Source organism: Zea mays, chromosome 8 (assembly GCF_902167145.1).
Source record: "Zea mays cultivar B73 chromosome 8, Zm-B73-REFERENCE-NAM-5.0, whole genome shotgun sequence".
In the NCBI taxonomy this organism is placed as follows: domain Eukaryota; kingdom Viridiplantae; phylum Streptophyta; class Magnoliopsida; order Poales; family Poaceae; genus Zea; species Zea mays.
In genome coordinates this window covers 169,569,044-169,582,253 of record NC_050103.1, presented here as the reverse complement: position 1 = coordinate 169,582,253, position 13,210 = coordinate 169,569,044, and the positions used below count along the sequence as shown (strand labels likewise).

Genomic DNA, 13,210 nt, shown 5'->3' with positions numbered 1-13,210 from the left:
ATGTTAGAAGAAGGTTGTACTAGACTTCGATCATGTATATGGTTGATTACAACTAATCATATACTAGTTTTCACATCGATAGACGAAGAGTTCGAAGGTTGCAAAGAAGGCTCGAGGAGGCTTCGCCTTGGTCGCATCCATCCTTGGCATCATATATCATCTCACCCCCCCCCCCACACCACACACACACATCACCACCACCACCAAAGACTAGGACAACTTCATAAGACCTTGTAAAGTCCGACCACGAGCGAAAGATTCATCGAAGGCTGCACAGATAGCCAAAGGGACTCCACTTACCGAGGGCCAAGCCCTTTGATGGCTGTCGATGCCTACGACCATCACCTCTCCTCTCCAACCCATGGCTATAATATTAGTGTCGATCAAAGTTTCTTTAAGTTTAACTATATTTATAGAAAATATTAACAATATATCTAAATTAATTTATTATATATATATATCTAATGATACTATCTACAAATTATGCACTGTAAATATTAATATTTTTAATTATTTAATCAAAGTTGAAATTTTTATTCCTCGAAAGATAAGAATTATCAACTATTTTGGAACAGAGAAGAATTATCAACTATTTTGGAACAAAGGGTGTACAGAGCAAGTACATATAGTACGTGATTGGTTGCTTGCATAGAGATAACGAGGCTCCAGCGTGCTTTGACCAAGCACGAGATTCTAATTAGTTGCTTAGATATGAGAATGCTGGCCAGCATGCGGGTGTGCAGGCTAGGCATTTTTTTCACTACCCGTCTGGGCGTGTGGAGATGGCGCGGATGACAATCGCTGATGAGCCAGGCGCGCGGGAGGCCTGCACGCGGGACTGCGGGAGGCACTCAACCAATCAGCGGCATACATATTACAGGCCGCTAGATACAGTTACAGGAATGATCACAATAACAAGAGCAAAAACAGCACCTAGCATGGTAAACAGGTACAAAACTGCTGAGTTGCCATGACAGACGATGGGCAACAGATTGTAAAATATACTTCACGCATTAGCAGCTACTAGCGGTACACAAGATGTTTCTTTTCCAGCATAGTGGAACGAGGCGTATTTTCTGGCAGCAGTATGATCGAGCAGCATGCCAATACAATAATCTCTCATTTTGGAGATTTTTGTGAACCCAGTATTCACTGGGTACAGAACACTCATGCAGTCATGCTTCCGCATCATTGCAGTAATCCACTTCTCTTTCCCCAACCCATGGCTATGATGTACAAAATCACGCAGCCAGCAACGGTCCCGAAAGTAGTTTCCCAAAATTTCCTATTTGCTGCTCGAGTTTCCTCCTCGGTTGTTGGGTCTGCGTAAAGTGATATGCCAATATTCATACCAAAAAGACCAACTACAGCCACTCCAGCAGTGATGACGACAGTAGCAGTTGACAGCATAACTCCCATCTGCAGCAGCTGATTCTGCTTGTCGTCCAACATTATATTGATATAATCTTCTGTGTCATCGACGTACTCCCTCAGCTTCAATCATAGAGGACATTTAAAGGATCAGAAACATGCGAATAAGACATCTTATGAATGTGAAGCTCAGCTCCCCACACTAGTGTCCTTGTGTCACTGATAGGAAAGGCAACCAAGAACTATCGGTAATTAGGTGCAGAATAAAGTAAACCACTGACACAGGATTCACTGGCTTAAGTTATCTAATTTTACAAGAAATTGCTAATTCTATGCTGTGTTAAGATTAGTTTGTTTAGATAAATGGATGCCATTACTAAACCAAATAGAAACAGCCTGTTGTTTATTAAAGAAATAGTTAAATAAGTAGAAAACAATAATTAATGACAGGGAACGCTCAATCAAACCAACTAGACACTTTGCCAATATTTAAAGGTGCAATAGTGAAACGCTTACAACTCCTTAGTTTGTTTTACTTGTGGAAGCATCTGTTATACCTTATTCGTAACAGCATCATCCCAACACAAATCAAATACTTTCATCATACTTTAGATTTGTGTTTAAAGTGATATCTCACTTCAAGAAAACATTTGTTGTTATACCATATAGTACCTCCTAAACAAAACAATATTGACAACCATGTGAGTAAGAGGGCAAGTGAAATTACATGTGATAGCTTGTTAAGTGTGCCATCAATTTGCACAAAGTAAGCCTCTAGAAGCATCTCTAGCTCTTCAATATTGGGCTTATAACCTATAACACTACCATTGCTTCCATCTGGTTCACTTCTATAATCTTCATCCCTAAACGCGTACACACACACACAAATGATAAAATACATTAGAGAATTGGTATATGCAAATTTGCAAGAAGATGCATATAAACCACTTCATGTTATCCGTGGATAACAAATGGAGTATTGCTTGTTCCGTTCTTTCAAAGAAAAAAAAACTTGCTATGATACTTGCCTATCGTCTTCTGTAAGAGATGCATCATCAACCTCAGCTCTAGATGAAGCCTCACTGATTTCTTGTTGAGTAAGCTTCTCTGTCAAGTACATTTCAGCCATATCCATTTCATCATCCAGTAAATGCTCAAGCTCATCCCTCACCTTGAGGAACATAATGTTTTCACAAGCGGAAACTAGATTAGTAAAGAAAGTTTCTTGCAAGAAAATTGAAGTGGGTACCACCTAGTATATGACAGAAATAGCACTTAACAACATAATATGTTTGATGGTATGTACGCACCAGACACCCCTCATTTATCTCACCATAAAAAGAAACATATATAGGATAATGCAATCAGCAACAAAGACTGACATTGACAAATCCGAAAGAAGACTAACACAAAGTAGATCAAAGAATTTCAATTGACTACCTTCTGTACTCGACCAGATATCGCAACCAGACGACTCTTGATTTGCCTAACTCGTTCAAGGTTTAATGTGCTGATCTTTGATGTCAGCTCATCTAATGCTGGATATGCCTCTAGCTCCAGAGTAGAAGTCTATGAAAGAGAAGAAAAAGGAAGGGATGTTAGTTACACGAGAATCTGTAAGAAGACGAAGGGATGTTAGTCAACAAGAGAATCTGTCCGCCATCAAAAAACACACACGAGAATCTTTAAGGAGACTATGGTTGGTTTAATTGCAAAAACTACTTAGCTATCTTAAAACTACTCCATAAGCTTAAATATCTGAAACACACTATAGAAAACATATAGTAAATAAAGGTCAGAAGGTATTCCAAAAAGGTCAGCTTATACAAGAAGAATAACTCTGCCCTGACATTTATTATGCCCATTTCTCCACGTTTATGACAAACCAGGCCAATGAAACATCTATAAAAAAACCCTCCCCCTTCAAACATGTCTGAAGAGATTATTCAATATTCTAAGAACAACAATGGTGTAGTTCCTGAACACCCTATATAATGAATGAAAGCATGGAATACCTGATGTTAGAGGTATGAATTCAATTGCGGCCAGATAAACAACATATAACCAGACAAACAATTCCAGATGCAAGCACATACTTCCTCTTCCAAAGATCTGCAGGCTGATTCAAGGCACACTTCAAGAGCTCGAAATTCGAAAGGCAAAACCTTGGTATTTCCATCTTTTGCAACAGCTAAATTGGGCATACTGCTGCTGCTAGTCATTTCAGGCACAACAGCAGCAGTCTTCTTAGTCATCTCCATTTCATGCCCTTTGGATGAACTTGGTACAGGAAATGGTGAAGCAACAATAGGTGATTCACCTTCCATGTCAGTGAGTTCAGCTGCCTAATTGACAAAGGGAAAAATGATTTAGTGATATATCCTCAATCGACGTATCATTTAGTGATCAAAATACAGCAATCCAATCATATGCTTTTATCATTATGCCTAAACACATCACCATTTTAGTCCACTTTGGAGAAATATCCCTTAATTGCATGAACTCCCTCTCCCATGGTATATCCCCTGATTGCAATATCTTAAACATAACATTAACTGATCAAAACATAAAAATAATTGACAACGATGTTTTTATCTTCGAAAATATAATCATTCAGTCCAATTTGAAAAATTATATCCACCCATTGCATAATCTGGCATTGTGACCAAACTTCAAAACAGACTCTCCAGTACAGTGCCCTGAGCACATACTAAGAAATTACATACCATAATTCCTATTCCCTACCAAATTTTAAGTCTATTTTAGCTTTATCCTAAGTCATACTTCTCTACCTTTGACCATGTTTGTCGAAAAATACAAAAAACCTACAACATCTAACAAGTTTAATCAGATACACCGTGAAATGTATATTGGCTTTTCACTAAAAACAGGCTCCCGACTGCCGAACGGTTATTCAGGCACAACATCATCGTCGCCCCTACTTGCCGCCTGTGCGCCGGTGAGGCGGTGACATTGATGGCCGCACTCACGCCTTCGCCGAGTGCCCCTTGAATCCTTGATCTCCAGGGTGTGGCCTGCTGCTGGGTTGTGCCTGGTGCCTGCAGATGGATCTTTTGATCTTCTTTCGGCTGATGCTCATTCAGAGGAGCAGCGGAGAGCCAACCGGGAGATTCTCCCCATGGTGTTGTGGCGTATTTGGAAACGGCGGAATGCATCCAGTTTTAAAGATGAAACTTCCTCTATGCGATCCGTGTTGTCTAAAGTGATTGATGAGAGGTCGCTCCCCCTGTAAGGTTCGAGATAGATGCGTGGTGTTCTTGTGTCTCCTCGTCTCTCTTGTCCTCTTACAGGCATTCTCCTTGAATGCCCTGTGTACCCCTTCACATGTTTCTTTTAAATGAAAGGTGGGCCTAGCCCCCGTTTTGGTTCAAAAAACATGAATATTTATAGTGCATTTATTAATATTATTTGGTCATAGTTAGAAAAGTTAGACATAGATCAAAACTAAAACTAAGTTGAAATGGAGAGAGTATTCCTCCATCCCAAAAAAATGCATATAACTATGGTTGGATAACGATAAAGACACGGGAGGCTCGCTTGCAAGCACAGCAGTGAGCAGTCATTGCCTTTTTTTCCTATACTAAACATATTTAGAGATTAAAATGTTGATACAATTTTCTACAAATTTAAAATATTAACCGCGAGCACAAAGTATCCACATCATATTCGTTTTTCTAGGCCGCACGATCCTCATCCAAGGGTCACTAACACATCCGAGCGACGCGAGCAGTTTGCGGATACGGCTGCCTTCGCCTTCACGGGATCGTTCTAGAGAATGGTAGTCGTTGTTCCATGCCTTGCTTAGGTCTGTCCACTCTTTCATGCCTCCCTCTCCTCGGACAACCCTCGCAGAACTCGATGCGTGCGCTGGCGGGCTCATCCTCTCAATAGTCCACACCACCGACACGACAAACGACATCCTTCGCGACGGTCGCGGCCACGTCAGGGCTCCTCCTCCTGCGGCGCACGGACACCACCTTCGCTGCCGCGCTGCGCGCGCGCTTCCGCGTCCTTCGACTTCTACGCCTTGGGCGCGTCGCTCCTGGCCTTCTTCACCGCGGAAGTCGCGGCGGACCCGGAACCTCCGCGCGCCGCGCTCGTGGTGGCCGGCTGCGCCATCCTGGTTGATGTCGCGTTCCTGGAGTGGTCCATGTCGACCTGGCCCAGTGCGCGCGCCGCAGCGTCGTCGTCACGGGCGCTAGCGAGACATTCTCCATCGACGTCGCTGACCGCGTTGTCGGGCTCTTCATCGGTGTGTTTCGTCGTGTTGTGACTCGCGGCCGCTGACCGCTACGCCCAGGCAGGGCTCTGGTCGGCGCAGGGGACTACCCGCTTACCATCAAGGTTCCGTATTTTTTTCTTTTTCCTTTTTTACAGTTCTTGGCATGATCTTTCCCTCTTCGTTTAATTGATTGACAAGATGCTTCGGGAAGCCGTTGCAGACGCCAGTGCTTTGTCCATAGGCAATGGCATAGCTGATTGATGAGATGAGTACACTGCGAGTAGCAATTGAAGTGCTTTGCATCTATATGTGATGCTGTGCTGTCAATTGTAACTTAAGTGGAGAGCAATGCAAGCGTGCTGGAGTGCAGAAATCAACTAAAATTTGATCATCTATATTGGATCCAGCAAACTAAATTGAGTTCAAGTTAAACTGAACAACACGGATCGTTTAATCCATCGTGCATCTTGAGCTAGCGTGCATCCCTTTTTTTTGTCTACAGTAATTTGAGACTTTCGGATTGAAGAATGCTGGTGAAATTTATCAATGGGCTATGATTTTAGCCTTCTATAATTTGCTTGGAGTCATTATGCTGGTTTATATTGATGGGTATTATGATCAAATTGGATTCTCATTTGGCCGATTTATGCTTTGTTGTATATCTACAAAAATGTTCCTTTAACTGTTTAAACATATCATTTAATGCCTCGCGCAAGGAGCGAGCAAGTCACTAGTTTCTTTTAAATGAATGGTGGGCTTAGCCCCCCGTTTTGGTTAAAAAATGAATATTTATAGTGCATTTATTAATATTATTTGGTCAGAGTTAGAAAAGTTAGACATAGATCAAAACTAAAACTAAGTTGAAATAGAGAGAGTATTCCCTCCATCCCAAAAAGAATGCATATAACTACGGTTGGATCACGATAAAGACACGGGAGGCTCGCTTGCAAGCACAACAGTCGTTGCCCTTTTTTTCCATAGTAAACATATTTAGAGATTAAAATGTTGATACAATTTTCTACAAATTTAAGAAATTAACTTGCTCTAAAGCAAGAATTGCATTCTTTTGGGGCGGAGGGAGCAATTCCGAAGAATAACAATGAAGTAGTAGAAAACATTACCTGGTCAGACGAAGATGCGAGGACGCGGGTCTGGAGGTCGCGAACGAAGCGCGCGAAGGCGGGATCCTTGGTGTTAGGAAGCAGCACCTCCGCGGCTGTGATCAGAGCTTTGACGCGCTCCAAGTTGACCACGATGGCGCGCTCGCGGCCCAGGATCGTGGACGGGTACGAGAGTAACGGGTCGAGCACCCTGAGATCGCGCGCGGGAAGCCCCGTACGCGCCATCACCGCGTGCTTCCCTGCTTCCTCCACCCGCGCCGGGCCCGACGCCGGCACCACCAACCACTCCCGGCTAGCCGCGGCGGCGGCGGCCCCCGCCTTCCGCCTCCCCACGCCACCGCCACCCATACCCACCGCGTGCGGCCTCATCGTTTACCGCTTGGAATTAGGGCTCCGGTCTTGCGGCGGCGGCGGGGAATCCGGAACCACGACCGCAATTACTCTTTATTCATAATTACGAATTTAGCCCTATTTTCAAACTTGTCTGTTTTTTCGCTAGCTGACCACTGGAATACTGGGTGTGCATGGGCGGTTGCGCGTCGGCCAGGTCCGTGGCGGGCGCTGACGCGCTTTCCGCCTGCGCTCGTGCATACTGCAGTAGTGAAAACGGGACGCGAACGGATAATATGTAGTTGTGTATTCTACCCTAATGTAATTTTGTCGGATATAGATTAGACACAGATAGTTAAAATTTAGGATGGATACAAAACGAGATCGGATAACAATTTAGATGGATAAAAAACAGATACTGGATATTACCCGAATAGATAATGGATATTAGTTGGATAGTCTGTCTTAATAATATTAGGTGTTCAACCATCCAACAAACCAATAAAATAAAAAAAATACATAATCATATACTCCATCCGTTTTAAAATATTAGTCTTTTTAGCTCTTGATTTTTTGTCTTTGTTTAAATAGATGATGATGGAGTATATGATAGCTCAAATATAGAAAAACTACTGACAAATTGACACGATACAGTTCAAAGTTATTCTATCTGTTCTAAAATAATAGTCATTTTACCATTTTAATATATATAGAGAGAGATTTATTATCATCCATTTAAATATAGATATAAGATTAAATGGCTAAAACGACTAATATTTTAGGACAAAATAAGTATTAATCACAAGTTTATTATAGAAACAACAACACAATTTTTTTAAAAAACAGCAACATACCACGGTACGACGGGAGGACTTTAGCCACTGAGTCGTTCGTGTGCTGAGCTGGCAGTGCATGATCGTATGATAGCAGGTGGGCAATTGGACAAATTTCATTTGTGTTAATGGGTCCGTGAAAAAACAAGGCGGCAAGGCTCACTGAGTTACACAAACAAGTGTAGCCGTGTAGGCACCCACCAATCGGTACTCGTATCATATCTGGACTTCCCGGGTATTTGGCCGGTAGTAGTTGTCCCGTATCCTATCCGTATCCGGCTACGATCTATTCGATTATTATCCATAAACGATCTGTTTAGAAAAATATCCGTATCTGGTACATGGAAAATCAGGAAAATCAGGTATTTTTAGTATCTGTATCCGGTACCACAGGATAATCCCGTCCCGTTTTCAACTGCAGAGGTTCGCCGTTCGTGGAGCCGGTCCACGAGACTGCAGAGGTTCGCCTACGACTACGAGGGCAATGTTCGCCCGCTACAACGTCGCGCGCCCGCCTCTGCGCGTGGGGACCTGTCTTCAGCTTGAACGTCTTCGCCACCGCGCGGGGACATCGCTCAGAAAATACGTGCCTTTGCCAGCCCGTCGTGCAAGCAATTCACGCCAGCTGACAGGCGCGCCAGCATCATAGAGCAATGAACTAATGATGGCCAAATTTACAACATAGCATTTATTTCGATGGCGCCAAAAAATGCGGATTGGATTTTTACACAATTGCTAGCAAAGAACAAATCAACATATCTCGGACGAAATCACGAAACAAACAAAAAAACACGGGCACACGCACAAATAAGGAATCCTCTGATCCTAAAGTTGGGTATGTACAACTAAAGTTGCAGATTAGAGTAGTAACCAAGCTGAGTTGCGTGTGATGACCCTACACGCAATCGTCTGATCCTCCACGCCACCACTTTTTTTGTGTGTGTTTCTCATCTTTCTGCTCGTTTATTATTTTTTATTATTTATTGCGATATGAGATTCGGATCATTCCTGGTGGATATGAATACTGGGACAACCCTGAGCGATGAATCAACGGCCCTGCAATCCTCGCTCCAATTGATCCATGCTTTGTCCCTGCAATCCTTAGATCCAATCGATCGATCTATGGAGTGCCGCTCCAGCTTTCCGATTGCAATCGATCTATGGGCATGCTGACACGATCCTCCAGTGTGACGCTGGGTGGCTCCTCCAGTATACCACCCATTGACAATGATCCAAACCACTACTTGCTAGTATAGCTTTATCCTTGTGGTGATGGGAGTGCGACAGATTGGGCACGACTCCAGGATCTGTCCGCAGTCACAGCAGGTCTGCGAAGAATATCATTTGTTAGATAAGGACAGGTTATGAAGCTGACGTTTCAATAAACTTCCCACAGCAGGAAATGGCATGCTATTGCTAGTCCCTCATAAAAAAAGATGTGGATCAACTGCAACACAATAAAGAGAGAGAGAGAGGTAGGAGATTCACCTGGTGTCCACAACCAAACGCCATGTCCTTGGGGTTCACGAGGCAGATAGGACAGACCTAGAAGACAGATAAAAGTTGATGATCAGAGACAAATGCTGTGCAGATACCTCTCTAAGAGACGCGCCAGACTTAGATCAAGCAGAATGAAATATTCTGTCAGGGCGCATGAAATTGTACCTGGTTGTCATAAGTGGCTGAAGGCGCAGCTGGGGTGGCTGTATGTGGAGTTTCATAGTGAGGATAGGGTGATGAGGATGAAGAACTCTGAGGGTAGGTGCTCGGTTTGCTAAATCCTTTAGATGAATAGTAGGAATAAGCGCCATGACTTCCGGAAGGGGGAGGCAGAGGAACCCTGTCAGGAGACTTGAAAGAGCGACGACTGCTTGCAGCACATTGAGACAAGTCAGTAAGCAATTAGAATGAACAAGTGAACAAAGCAAGAACGAGGGTATGATTCAAGGAAAGAAAACTTACCCCAAAATCCCTAATTCCACGGTTGCTTTATACTGTGGTGGTATCTCCATCAATGCTGAAAGAGCAAATGCAGCCTCTTTCCTTGATTGTGCCATGTTTTTGGACATTATCTCTGAAAAATTTACAAACTAGACAAGCAATAAATTCTCAATGTTAGGGGAAAATAACTCAACATACAAAAAGCACAAACATGCTTACTGACATCAATCATCATAGACATGAGCTATTAGGTTCAACATCAACTTACTTGGAAATTGTCAAAAGCTCGAGCAGGAATGTTGTCATCAAATTCCTTCATCATGTCCCAGGGGCCATCACCAACTCCTACTAACACAATGGACAAAGGCAATTCACTGCAGACAAAAGGCAAAAGCTGAAACAATCAGAAGTCTTTTTCTGACACAGGAGGCAACGAAAATTATGAAACATGATGATGTCGTAGCTGTAAGTAATTGTCATTTCAGCAAGAGTATTTTGAAACAAGGTAATGAAGGACATTTATACCTGGCCTTCACAATGGCATCAACAGTTTTTTGCTCTTGCGAACTCAGCTGTCCAGATGCAGTATCTACACTCCTCGTAACCTGAGTAATATACAAATTAACAAGAGGGAAGAACTATTCAGCCAAGCAATACGCCAACAAATTACACAACAACAATAAATGTGAACTATTCAGCCAAAGGTTGCTATTGTCACTACTTGCTACCTACTACAGGATTCATAGTTGCGGACTAAGGGGAAAAGAGAGAGTGCAAGGAAAGGCATCAGAGAGAACACATCTTAAACAGATATTATGATACTATAAATGCTTCATTTTAAGAACAAAATTCTATTTCACTGCTGCATGTACTGGCATGCTACATTTGGGCAATGGCAATATACAGGTAAATAAAAATGACTTAAAAAATGATAGAGTATTCAGAGCCATCAAATTACTTGCAGAACATCCCACAAGAAGAGTTAACATGGTACCTGCCCATCTGCAATTATCAATAGGACGTGGTATTGCCCGCCACTTTGCTCCACAATGGTCATAGCCATCTCAATAATTGGTGCAAAGGATGTTGGTCCTGTTAAGAATTGGTGTAAACACATATGAACAATCCAATTAAATGGATGAACAAGGCATAGCAGCTTACCAGCTAAGCGCAAATGTGGTACAAGTTCCCTATATCGATCGAGAGCTTCTTCAAATCCATTACAAGGTTTCTCGTCAGGAGAGAAACAGAAGACATCTTGATCGTGTGTTGATGCTGAAAGAAAAAATGCATGGTGAGTTAGGATTTATAGACATTATCAAACAGAGTAAGAAACAGTCAATCGTGAACAAAATCATTACCATCTCCAAATCCGAAACATGGAATCAGATTATCTTCATCGAATTTCGATAGTGTTCGCCCAATAATCGAGATGGCTTGTTCATACGGATTTGGTGTGTTGCTAATGTGATGTAGACTGCGTCCATGGAACGAGAATTTGCCTGGTACAAGAAAAAAAATCATTAGCATCAGGAGGAAGCGAGGCAATGAAACAAACAAACAGAAACAAACAAACAAACCTGTCCACTCGTTGCTCTTTGTGAAATCAATGCCAACAATAAGATTTGATGATTCAAGTCCTGCTTGAGCTAGAGCATCAGTAACCTGCAAAAGGGGAAGGTTTGGTCTTTCAGAAAGATAGTCAAGGCGTAGCATAACTGAAAGTGAAATGTGGCCAACCGAGCAACTCTAACCAAACACAAATGCCTTCAATAATGCCAAGTTGCCAACCTTACAAAAAAAATACTGCCTATTCTTCCAATGAGCTGTGAGCACTGACCCATCTACTTTCGCGTGCATGAATCCTTCATGATTCATGAACAGTAATTGATGGTTGACTAACAAATAGAACCACAATGTTCTATATCAGAATCTGCAGCGCCTCCCATCGCTTGACCAACGATGGGGCATCCTAATTCTCCTCTGAAATTTTAATCGACTGCAGATTGAGAAACTACGAAGCACAGATCGGACATGTTCCTTAAACTTGGTTGCCATACAAGGCGCAAGCAAGCGAACGGTGAGTTCAGATTGAGCCGATCCACTGCTTCCACTGTACGCTACGATTTACCCAATGACACAGCAAACGCCCGCGTACCTGGTCCACCGAGTGATACTCGTCGGCGATCCGCGAGTACCGGCGATCCAGCTGCCGCGGCTTCGCAGCCTGCGGCGCCGGAGCAGCAACGGCGGCGGCGGCGGCGGGCTTGTCCCGGTACGGCGCGGCGTACCCTCCTCCCTGCTGTGGCACCGGCGCGCCGTAGTAGCCGGTGCCTGGGTCCTGTTGGTAGTACCCTCCTCCCTGTTGTGGCACCGGCGCGCCGTAGTAGCCGGTGCTTGGGTCCTGCTGGTAGTACCCTCCTCCTCCGGCGCCCCACTGCGCCGACGGCTGCTGCTGAAAGGAGCGCGACCGCCGCCCGTGGCTGCTCCCGTCCCGCTTGCTGTGGCTCTGCCTCTGCCCCATGGCTCTCGGTGGACGGGTGGGTCGCTCGGTCGGTCCGTCCGTCAAATGGATCCCGCGTGCGGCGGGGGAAGGAACACCGCACACGAAGCAGCAGCAACCGCCCTCCCTGGGGCTATTTCTGCAGGAGTATAGGCGGCGGCGAAGGTGTGGGAAAGCGGCTAAGCGACGTCAGCCGCCGCCTCGCGGTATTGTAAGGAGAGGGGAGGGGAGTTTCGGGTATGCTTCCTCCGGCGACCGTCCCGTTTGGTTTGGATTTGGCGGAGGCAGCTTTTCCAGTTTCCACGCTGGCCTGCAGCGCTGCACTGGTTCACGAGAGCTTCGTCTATGTTACAAAATAACATATTACAAAGTTATATGTGATATGGTGATCAATCCAAGGGGCTCGACGAACACATCCCCAAGGGACACACCCCTTGGTGATGACCCCTGTCACATGTATATAAACAAGTCTTCCCTGCAATAAAGGACACATCACTGTTATTATGTTTCTCTCTACTTGTTTACCACTGAGTATAATTCAACACGTTATCAGTCACGCGCTCTCAACCGAGTGTGGAAAGGCCATGGCACATACAACGAGCGGTTGCCAAAAATCGACGAAGTTGTTGTCTACGCCGACGGCAATAATCAGAAGAAGTAACCGTCAACGCCAGTCTTGGCCGGATGGCGCCGCGCAGGAAACGGCTGCACACGCCAATTGATCTGACGGAGTAGTAGAATGCACAAAGCAAAAAGCAAAGGAAAAGCATAGGTACGTAAGGTGACTAGCCTTCGCTATGCAAGATTGACAGGATGTGATCCAACCGGATCGGCCTACTCCCTCCCAACCAGAGCGGCGCCTTGCTGT

General features: G+C 44.2%; 2 protein-coding genes across 2 annotated transcripts; both read right to left on the bottom strand.

Annotated features, from left to right (window-relative positions):
* Positions 1 to 890: 890 nt before the first annotated feature.
* On the bottom strand, positions 891 to 7,161 carry LOC100274272 (magnesium transporter8). Its single transcript, NM_001148636.1, has 6 exons — positions 6,736 to 7,161; positions 3,468 to 3,716; positions 2,812 to 2,940; positions 2,400 to 2,542; positions 2,099 to 2,234; positions 891 to 1,494 (listed from the first exon to the last, which is right to left on the bottom strand). Exons 1-6 carry the CDS (start codon positions 7,102 to 7,104, stop codon positions 1,189 to 1,191), a joined length of 1,332 nt encoding a protein of 443 aa, NP_001142108.1. The 5' UTR covers positions 7,105 to 7,161; the 3' UTR covers positions 891 to 1,188.
* Positions 7,162 to 8,574: 1,413 nt separating this feature from the next.
* Positions 8,575 to 12,594, bottom strand: LOC100279516 (uncharacterized). The gene is given in 11 exon segments (NM_001152515.1): positions 8,575 to 9,226; positions 9,387 to 9,443; positions 9,564 to 9,765; positions 9,861 to 9,988; positions 10,108 to 10,213; positions 10,365 to 10,444; positions 10,834 to 10,931; positions 11,001 to 11,114; positions 11,201 to 11,341; positions 11,420 to 11,504; positions 11,998 to 12,594. Coding segments are annotated over 11 exon segments (1,458 nt in total). The 5' UTR covers positions 12,364 to 12,594; the 3' UTR covers positions 8,575 to 9,145.
* Positions 12,595 to 13,210: the final 616 nt, after the last annotated feature.